At 31.6% G+C, this 11,065-nt stretch overlaps 1 protein-coding gene across 4 annotated transcripts; it reads left to right on the top strand.

Moving 5' to 3' along the window:
• Window positions 1–1,760: 1,760 nt before the first annotated feature.
• LOC108910744 (F-box/LRR-repeat protein 20) lies at window positions 1,761–10,856 on the top strand. Of its 4 annotated transcripts, none has more exons than XM_018715446.1 (8): window positions 1,761–1,864; window positions 3,361–3,516; window positions 4,739–4,936; window positions 4,988–5,449; window positions 8,403–8,594; window positions 8,811–8,912; window positions 9,234–9,446; window positions 10,256–10,856. In XM_018715446.1, the coding sequence occupies exons 1-8, from the start codon at window positions 1,835–1,837 to the stop codon at window positions 10,361–10,363; spliced, it is 1,461 nt and encodes a 486-aa protein (XP_018570962.1). In that variant the 5' UTR covers window positions 1,761–1,834; the 3' UTR covers window positions 10,364–10,856. The 4 variants fall into 4 exon arrangements, with proteins under 4 accessions (XP_018570962.1, XP_018570963.1, XP_018570965.1 ...); XM_018715447.1 differs by having other exon boundaries at window positions 1,782–1,864; window positions 3,320–3,516; XM_018715449.1 differs by lacking the exon at window positions 1,761–1,864 and adding an exon at window positions 1,954–2,041.
• Window positions 10,857–11,065: the final 209 nt, after the last annotated feature.

Genomic DNA, 11,065 nt, shown 5'->3' with positions numbered 1-11,065 from the left:
CCGCAGCGGCAGAAAGAAACATGATTAGAAGATGTAATGCGTGCATTCAAGCCAACGGACGTAATTTTGAACAGTTTCTGTAAATTTTACTCGCCAAATTGATAAAAAAAAGTTAAAATCCTATCTGTTGTTAAATTTCGTTAAAATTGTTAATTATTACTACCTATTTTTTGAATTACAAAAGATTTTCGAAACGTTAGCAAAATGTTTGCTTTTGTTCATAAAGTCATTTTTCTTGAAAACGGTTGACTTTAGAGCAATGAACCAAGAGAACTCTTATTGTGTAAAATTCATTGGCGCTTTAGAATTTGCTGTTAAAAGTCAATTTTTCCAGTGGCGTAAAATTTAGGGGGGAAAAACCCTTACGATACCTTAAAATCTTCACCACTGGCACGTCCAATGAATTCGAGAAGTGTGCGAAAAAGTAGCTATTAATAGTGGTAACGTGTGTACAAAAGCTCAGTCCTGTAGTTCAAACGATTCCTAAGATATTGGCGAAAAACTAAAAAAAAAATAAAGTTTTGACACCGTGTATCTCGAAAACGAAAGCCCGGAGAGGAAAATGGAACAGGAAAAAAATGTTTCTTTTTTTAAGAGGAATTTACAGTTTTCCGTTGCGACACTTATTGAGGAACACCCTGTATATACCTCGATCATCTACCTGCTAAATTATAAAGAGAAATCTGTAGGTAGTAAAATTGTAAAATTGTATATACCTATTACCTACCTACCTATTATATATGCCACTATCACTATACCCTAAAATGCCCCTAACAAATTGGTGGTAATAATCGGAAATATGTATTTTTTACGTACATACAGGGTGAGGTAATTAAACTGTTTACTAGATCTGTACGTCCAAAAAACAACTAGGTACATAAGTAGTAGGTATTTCGATTCATAAAATACATGAATATTATAATTTTTGCAAGCCTCTGCAGACAGAATTTCTTTCTTTAAATTCTTAATTTTTACAATTGTCGTTTAAAAAAAACTTTTATTCATGATGGATTGACGACTTCTTAACCATAAATAGGTAGGTACAATATCTAATCTACCTAGGTATATACATAGGTATCTTGATTTTATAAAAATAGACTTTTATCTACAATAATTCATGACAATAAATGTACCTACCGATTGGTCTCTTTCACAGATAGTAAAAACACTATAGGTACCTATTTTTGTTCTTTGCTTTCTTAAAATTAGCATTAAAATTATTTTAACTGCTAGATGTACNTCTTGGTCTCTTTCACAGATAGTAAAAACACTATAGGTACCTATTTTTGTTCTTTGCTTTTTTAAAATTAGCATTAAAATTATTTTAACTGCTAGATGTACCTACTTATGCATTTATTAGCTATTAGCTTATAAAACCAATGATTTTAACGAGCTAATGGTTCAAATATCTAAGTAGGTACCTAGGTAGGGAATTTTTTACTTTTTATTAGGAACAGAAACCTATTTACTAATAGAAAATTCAGAGCCTGACAGAAGTAAAATACAGTCTACTGAAATTTTTATCCTGAGAGATGGATGATGTACTTTTCAGCAGACACGTTAACTCTTTTTGTAGTCAGGACATTGCATTTTGTGTTCGTTCACCTTTCAGGACGTCTCGACAGGCAGACGTTGCAGCGGAGTTGTTTTTGTTTTGAAGGGACCGCGACCAATAGGAGGGCTCATAAACAAATTCGTGCAATTCTATTCGTAAAGACCGAGCCGTTCCAAGGACGTTGTACTAACAGTCTTGATATCATTTCCTTGATATTGTTTGTGCAGTGACTTTGTCGGAGCAATTTGGTAAAGTTAGGTATTATTAACCTGCATTAATATGATTTATGCAGGGCGAAACAAATTCGAGGTGAGTTAAGTGTTATTTAACCTAGAAGGTGCGCTAATTAAGCTGCTAGAACTGTTTTTATTGGTGTTATACTGTTTGAAGTAAAACAGCTGATTAGGCACGAAATAAATGTCAATTTCGTTCCAAGTTCAGTTCTATCGGCTTTGTTAAGAGTGCATTGTTAAAGTGTGCGTTTTGGTAATTACTGCAGAAAAGTCCACATTCTATATTTAGGGGTGTTTCTCAATTGTACTAATATTTGAATTTTTAAATTCTTTGTTCTCTTGGACGTACTAATCGTGCTAAATATGTCCGCCGTTTATTGACATCTACGTCTTAATTTTCATTATAAGTTTTTCCATCTAGTTTTGACTACGCTCCACAATAAAGCAAAATGTCCTACACTTTCTTTTTGCTTTTTTTAGTTAATTATATTGAATAATTTTTATACAATGTGCGGATATTGAGTTAAACACTATACTTTCAATGTAGAGATATTTTTAACAAAGGTTTCAGATATTTTTTTTTGTATAACGAATCGTGTGTTCCAAAAATCTTAGATCGTATTTGCTGGATGTAAGTGAAAAACTGATTTTTTTTTGTATTTTTGAGATATTCGAAAAGACAAAATTATGTAGGTATAGATCTACATATCTACCTACAGTTCTGTTTTCTGAAGTCATTAGTAAACAAAATATAGTATATTTACATATTCATACCTATTTGACAAGGTACCCAATTATCTCCGATTATTATTAATTGGTAGGTACTTCTAGTATCAGCAACAGGACAACAAAGTAAAAACATTCCAGCTCTTATATTTTTATTTTCATTTTTTTTTAAGTGCTTTTAACCACTGTATCAAAATTTAAAATTGTTTTATTTAACAAGAACAGGTTATTAAAATTTTTGTTTTTCATGTTTTTTTTTTAAATAAATTGAACGCCAGTTTAAGAAAAATTTAAAATGTAGGTACAATTTATGACAGAAATGTTTTATTTTTTTCATAATTTTTAATTTCTTTTATATTCTTAGAAATGTTTTTGAATGGAAACTTTTAATCTGCTAAAAAACATTAGATTACAGTACAATTTCGATGATGTAGACACACTTTAATTCAGATATCAATTGTAATTCCGACAGTTTGTCAATTGAAATTCGCTTCTCTTTAATTCGGGCATAATGTCTATAATCCAGATAAAAACCTCTACAGATCTGAAAAATTGGGGTCTGTATATGTAGGTACATATGAACATACATATTATATCAGAAAGAAAATATGTTGTAACAGAATAAAGTTTTGATTTACTATTTTTGGATATTTAACAATAAATGTTAATTTTATTAAAAAAAAATTGTTGATAAACGACACAAATCTTCCCAAATAGTTCGGATTATCAAGATTGTACTGTACTTTTATTTTCCCTTTTTCTTGAACAAATCATAGGGTTTTAATTTGTTTTTCTTTTTATTTAGTTATTGAATGGTTTTATTTTGGTTTTGTTATTTTCTGTTAGTCTCTTGGTACATCATCGGCTAGAGAAGAGAATAGAGAAATAGATGACGAAACATCTTTTAATCAGCGCCACTGGTGGCGCAATAAAAAGCACTCTAGAAAGTCTAGTAGAGAAAATTGCACACCCAAAATGGCCGTAGACTCTGTTAAACAGCAGGTTTGTTATCTGACAGTTGTTTCTATTTTTCTGTACTAGTTGTAAATTTACTAAATATACTTCACTCGCAAATTAACACACATTGAAATGAGGCCCCAATTATTTCAAAGTTGATTTTCTAGCAAACCATAAATTTGATTTTGATTATTTTATTTTAATATATTTTTTTAATATGTTTATTCTTGTTATGATACTTATAAATTTTTCTTTAAGTTTCTATTTTAAACGTGTATTTAATTAAAAAAAAGAACAGAAACAAGCATCATATTTATAGCAGCACTAGCGCCATCTAATCTTACTACTTACATTATAAATCAATGGTATCGATGTATAGGGGAATCTGCGGATAGATCCATTATCATTATCATATAATTATCTCTGTTATTAAATGAGATACACAGTTAAAGCACACCAATTTATTTAAAAATTTGGTAATTTAAGACCTACCAGTGATAGTAAGATAATCAGTGACAGTCTAGGCAAACAGTCAGAAATCATCAACCCCTATCTGCCTTCCTGTATGACATTGAAAATGTGTCCAGAGAACTATGGAATTTACATTGATCAAGAAATTCCGGTTTCGAGTGTCAGTCATCGATGTGGTACCGTTATTACAATTATTTTTCTTTATTTTAGTTTTAGTTTTTTATTTTCAGTTCACTGTTTTTTTATTGTTATATTGTGTATAAACTGGTGCTTCAATTTAACTGGGCATTTTAATTAACAATAACTTGACACTTAGATTCAAGTATTTCAAGTAGACATTTTAGCTGGGGTACTATTTTGAATTTTGGGACAGAAAAATTATTGCGGAGCCTATTCATTTTAAGCGGTGTGTTAATTTTGATAGAAGTGTGTATTTTGCGCTAGTTTAATGATGTTATGTTCTCATTTTTTTAATAATCAGCCTATATTGGTTATTAAAAGCTTAAGTATCTGTTTATATTGCATTTTAGTTATGGAATTAATAGACAGCTTTTTGATTACATTAATGTGTTGTGGAACTTGTGTGTATTGAACGGGACATGATTTCTAAGCTTTAAGTTCTCACTTGCATCTTTATGCTGCAGTTTATAACATTTCGAAGAAGTATTTACAGTGTTGTGATCTTACATCTTTCTAAAATACTTATTAATTTGTGTATGCAATTAAATGACACTTTCTTTAAGAGTAATGGTTCATTACCGATTATTATTCTTCAATTAGAAATTATTTGTTCCAGTTAAACAAAGTGTTTGCAGAAGATGAAGCTCCAATCAACAAGAAATTACCGAAAGAGTTACTATTACGAATATTTTCCTACTTAGATGTAGTTTCTCTCTGCAGGTGTGCGCAGGTATCGAAGGCGTGGAATATTTTAGCCTTAGACGGCTCAAATTGGCAACGAATTGATCTCTTTGATTTTCAGAGGGACGTAGAGGTAAAAATGTATATTTTTCTCCCGTACAGATATTTCAGTTTAAATTTCCAGGGCCCAATAATAGAAAACATATCCCGCAGATGCGTAGGCTTCCTGCGTCAGCTCTCCCTCAGGGGTTGTCAGTCCATAGCGGACGGCTCAATGAAAACGTTAGCTCAACTCTGCCCAAACGTAGAGGATTTGAATTTGAATGGCTGTAAGAAATTAACCGATTCCACTTGTAACGCCTTTTCCAGGCACTGTTCCAAGCTGCAGAAGTTGAATTTAGACGGTTGCGCCGCGATAACAGACAACTCTCTGAAGGCGCTTAGCGACGGGTGTCAGAATCTGACGCATATTAATATAAGTTGGTGCAGTAATATCACGGAGAACGGGGTGGAGGCGCTCGCCAGGGGTTGTCCCAGGCTTAAAAGTTTCATTAGTAAGGGATGTAAGCAGATTACTTCGAGAGCTGTGATTTGTCTGGCGCGGTTTTGCCACCAGTTGGAAGTAGTCAATTTGCAGGGTTGCAATGTAAGTCATTCATTGTTTCATACTTGGTTTATTTTTACTAGGACAGTGAATTAATTTTGAGGGATTTTTTTTGTAAATTGAAGGGAAAAATTGTATTCATTTTTATTTTCCATCATTAGCCGCTACTTTTTCCCATTTTTCTGGCACCATACATATTATGCGTCGAAAGAACAACTCATCTTTTAATGCTATCCACCAATCGATTCAATTTCTCGTATCTTCATAAGATTGGAGGTGCCTTTGCTCGAATTGAAGCCATTTTTCCTTCAATGCACGGCTCAAACGCATCGTGTTCAGTAGCATTCACCAGTGACGGTTTCATTCGGTTGAAGCAGCTGCTCGTAGTACACAGCAGTAATAAAAAGTAAAGCCTAATGACAGAGCTTTGACTTAGCAGAGCTTAAATATAGTTACGGAAGTGTCCAATGCAATATTGCATAAGTTACGCCATCTATTGAAAATCCCTCACAATTAAGTCGCAGACCTGATAATATGCAGTAGGGTATTTTTTACTCTATTATAGGGTCTATTATGTAACCCCCTGGGTTAAATTTTTCCTCTATTCTGTAAAATTCTTTTTAACAAACTAGTTAACAGTTAAAATTTTAGCGTGTCCGTTAAAGCGATCGTAGTTATTCGGAAATTGTCGTTCAAACGCGCTCAAACAATTTCACAAGGAAGAAGAAGAAGACAAAGTATATTTAACCTAACTTTTTATTATTCATGTCTCTGTGTGAACAGTCTGAACCCACTCATTATTTCTTCTCTTTTGTTAATGTTGGCAGGGAAATTTATCAAGTCAGGTAATAAAAAAAAACGTTATTGCGTTTGAGATTTCAGCTACACATCTGCTTACTGCAGGTTGGCTCACTGAAAAATTGCATGCGTGATGAACTGATGAACTGAGTAACAGAGCTGATAATTTCTTTGTCCAAAAAAATTCAAAACTATTAAAACTTGAACATGTGGAGAAATTCTGGTTGCCATTATTTGATACATGATTGATTGATTTAAGTATACAGTTAAGCTATTGATTAGTTGCTGACAAGAATGTTCATTAAGACGAAACAACTTTCAAAAAGTTACGTCTGGCCACTGGAAAGAATTACTGTTATCACGAAGTTGCCTCTGACATAGTCTGTTTCCTCTTTTGGAAGGAAATAGACAATCGGATTATCTTACCTCATTTTAATAGTTACATGAATTTTTCATTTTTCTATTCTTGTAAATTTCAACAAGTACCAGGTGAAAAAATGCATTGAATACCATATTTTAACTCTTCAGATTTCAATTTATACAAAAAAAAACTAGTTTTAACAGCACCCATTTAGGAACCTTTAAAAATTAACTTTTTAACGTCTAAATTTACCGTAAATGGTTAAAATTTAACCCAAAAAATTCATACAGAATACCATTTCACTGTTAAAACTAACCATATATTTCATACAGAATACAAACCTAAAAATAACATTAAAATTTAACATTCCTCTTACAGAATAGACCCTAATAAAGGTTAACTTTTTATATTTTTTGCAAAACAAATTTTTAATTTATGTGAATTAGCTCATTTCTTTATAAAACAGTAAAAAATGTCGGAGCTAATAATAAAGTATATATTTTTAAAACTACAATGGGGTAATTTCCTTCAAATGCAAAGAAAATTGAAACATGTTTTAAAAATGTGTTTTTTCAATATTTTTGGTGAAGGGATTTATTAAATTGGTAATTTTTTTTCATATTTTAATTTGAAATTTTATTTTATGCCTAAGACGTCACGTTACATAAGGATACTTTAAATTCATGCGCTAGAGATCGCTGTGGTCTTTTCGATAGTACAGACTGATAAAATTTTAAATTGGGAACTAGAGTTTACGTTTCTGAAGCATTTTGCACTGATATCTAATCATGTTTTACGAGATATCCTAACCTAAACGTACGAAATATACGGTTATACCCTGTAAAGTTATGTTACATCACGAGCTAATTTTTATTACAAAACTCATTATAGCAGAATTACAATAATCAAAATAGTGGATTCAACATGACAATTGGAATGATATTGCTATAAACAATTTTGAGATTGTTGAAATCGTTGAATCCAAATGTGAAATGAATTTTTTGCCTTCTCAGTTACACATAAAATTTAATTCATATGTTTATGTACTAGGATTGTCCAAAAAAAAACTAATATTTTTTTTCGTGTCTCTTGTGAAAATATGTTAGTTCATCATGTTTTAAGAGTCCCCTCAAAAAATCAGCTAAAAAAATTTTTTTAGAGGTCGCTCAAGATTTTTAAAAATTTCCAAAATTGTCAAAAATTGAATTTTTTTTTTAATTTTTTTCTCGTTATTTTATCATTTTCTAGGTTGAACAAAATCTCGATTCTGAAAATTTCAAATCAATATTTTAATTTCTAATTATTTTATCTTTCAAAGTAGTGTACCTAAAATGTTTTCGAGACCTCTAAAAATAAATATCAACGGACTAATATTTTTTTTATTGAATTTGATGAACAAAAGAATAGAAATAAATCACGAGACATTTTCAAAATTTCTCGAGGCAAAATTTACTACTGCACTGTCAAATATTTATAATTTTTAAATTTTTTAAAATTTAAGTTTTATTGAGCTGATTTTTTGAGGGGGCTCTTAAAACATGATAAACTAACATATTTTCACGAGACACAAAAAAAAATTAGTTTTTTTTTGGGCCACCCTAATATGTACATAAACATATTTACATATGTACATATTTACTATCCAGTAATTCGAAAATATCGGTAATTCGAACTTATCTCTTCAAGTATAACAGACTAGATGTTCCAAGGCACCCTGATTTGGCAGACTATGGTTTTGTTTGTCCACTTGAGATGCCCTTTATATAAAAATTTGTCTGAAGTAATTTTTTTTATCTACTCAGTCAAATATATTTTTCATTTGTTAAATTTTCTTAGAATATAAGGGATGAAGCAGTGCAATCGCTGGCAGAAAAGTGTCCAAAGTTACATTACTTGTGTCTCTCTGGATGCTCGGCTCTGACCGATGTAGCCCTGATAGCTCTAGCGCAACAGTGCCCTCTGTTGTCCACACTTGAAGTAGCCGGATGCACACAGTTCACAGATGCAGCTTTCCAGGCCTTGGCAAGAGTGAGTACTTTATAGCTACACGTTTTATTTAAATTATTTATCTATAAATTAAAACGAACAAAATAATGGTAAAGTTAAAAGTGTCGATTGAATACAAATGGGGAAATATGTTCCATAGGAACATGATATCTATTTAATTGAATATAGTGTTGGAACTACTTTGATAATCTTTATTCTCTGTTTTATCTCTGTGTTGATGTCGGTTATTTTTGTCAGAGTTGTAGATACCTAGAAAAAATGGACCTAGACGAATGTGTTCTTATAACAGATGCAACGTTAATTCACTTAGCGATGGGGTGTCCTAGGATTGAATATTTAGTAAGTACCATGAGATGCATTTAATAGCGTAACAGTATCTTAAGCAGCGTTGCCAATTTTCTCAAGGTGACCAGTACTTTATTATGTTTAATTGCTATTGGGATTCATTTTGTTTGTTCAAATATTAATTTCAAATTCATCCCTTCCTAGTGAAATATTAAACAATAAAGACAAGAATTACTAAACGTTGCCAGCATTTGGGTAAAAAGTTACTAAAAATTATTAAATGAAAAACCTATTTACTACAGTTTAATTGATGTGAAAACTTAATTATTAAACTTTGTATTGCATTCGGAAAACTAAGACAAAATATATTTTTAGACTTTATCACATTGTGAATTAATAACCGACGAAGGCATACGACATTTGTCCATGTCACCGTGTGCGGCAGAGAATTTAACCGTTCTCGAGTTAGATAACTGCCCGCTCATTACGGACGCTTCTCTAGAACACCTTACGTCGTGCCATAATCTGCAGCAGGTGGAACTGTATGATTGCCAACTCATCACGAGGGTTGGAATTAGGAGATTGAGAGTGAGTATTATTGATGCGTCAGAACATGGAAAAATAAGTAATTTTACCAAAAGTCACATATAGGACGTTAATTAAATACGAGGGCAAACTTTGAAAGAATGTTATCTTCGAGTATTTTCAAGATACAAGGCATTTAAATAAAAAACAAATCACCTTCAGATATATTTTAGAAAAAAAGTGATTTTTTTTTATTTCAGCACTCAAATAATCACCCCTTAAGGTTTATCTACTTACTTAATTAACACCCTGTATAGCAATTGCAAAATAACGAAGTTATTAATAATTTAAAGTTTTACAAAATTTAAGACATTCTTATTAGACATAAATTTACTATGAAAAATCCGGTCTAGTGTTGAGTTCATGCAATATTGTGGTTTTTTGTTCTTTGCATTTTTTAAACGATGGCACTTGTTTATGAAAAAAGCAAACTTGTACATATGCTTTTATATTACGATATTTGTAAAAATTGCCATTAAAAAATCACAGGCCATGAATACTTGTTAATTAGTTCAACAGTGTAGCTTTTAAATTACGGGGAATGTCGACAAAGTGCAGTTGTAGCATCTTATATGTGAAAAAAATCAAGAAGAATCAAAGAATCAAAATAATCACTTGATGCCACACATTTGTTAACTTAATTCAGCAGCATCAGATACAGTGTTCCTTTAAAGGAAATTTCCAACTTGAAAAAAACATCCTGATATTTGGAAAAATTACTTATTTTTATGAATTCTATACCCTGTTAAAAAAAATATTTCAACTTAGATAATATATTCTTGACCTTCTTATAAGCGCGCTTTTCGTTTCAGAACCACCTACCCAACATAAAGGTACACGCTTACTTTGCACCCGTTACTCCACCCCCCACCGCGGGAAGTTCGCGCCAAAGGTACTGTAGATGTTGCGTTATACTATGAGGAAACGTCCCCCCTGGGTCCCTTCGCGATACACCACCATCATAATGCCATGTGTTCATCACGCTTTTCAGAATTGTAAATTTCGCATTTGCAAGACTCCTTCCATCGTCGTTGCGTAACCCGAGGGAGAACGTATAAAAGATTTTGAGCAAATGCCCTTCTTTTCTGTGAAAGGAGTAAGAGCGAATTCGTTTCTTTTTCATCGAAGACGGAAAAAATTCCAAATAACTTAAAAAAGTTGAATTTATTCATTTGAAAGGGGTAGGATTTTGTTGTCAGGTTATTTAACTTGTTAAGTTTTAAAAGTTGGGATCGTAGATCGATTCGTTTGTAATTGGGCGGTTATGAGATACAAATGTTATTTGTAAAGTGATTGTCGAAATTTTTTCATATCGTTTATTGCTGTTGTGTGATATTTTAAATTTTAGGGGAAAGTGAGGTTATGCCCGATAATTTTTTTTGTTAGGACTAGGCATTTTTACTGACCAATTTTGTATTTATTTTTACATTTTTATCGTATCATGTCTAAGACACTAAAAATATTTTAATGTAGTATTATTAAAAAAGTGTTATAAAAAGTTAATTGTTTTTTTCACGGACAATATTCACTTTACAGAGGAAAGAGGAAATTCAGTGGCATTTATTTTTAAGAAATTAAATACCTCTTAACAAATGGACTTTATACACCGTACTCTGCTTTAT

The sequence above is a fragment of the Anoplophora glabripennis genome, unplaced genomic scaffold, assembly GCF_000390285.2.
Source record: "Anoplophora glabripennis isolate ALB-LARVAE unplaced genomic scaffold, Agla_2.0 scaffold402, whole genome shotgun sequence".
NCBI classification, from domain to species: Eukaryota; Metazoa; Arthropoda; class Insecta; order Coleoptera; family Cerambycidae; genus Anoplophora; species Anoplophora glabripennis.
The sequence above is the reverse complement of the archived record's forward strand: the minus strand, read 5'-3'. Positions and strand labels throughout refer to the sequence as shown.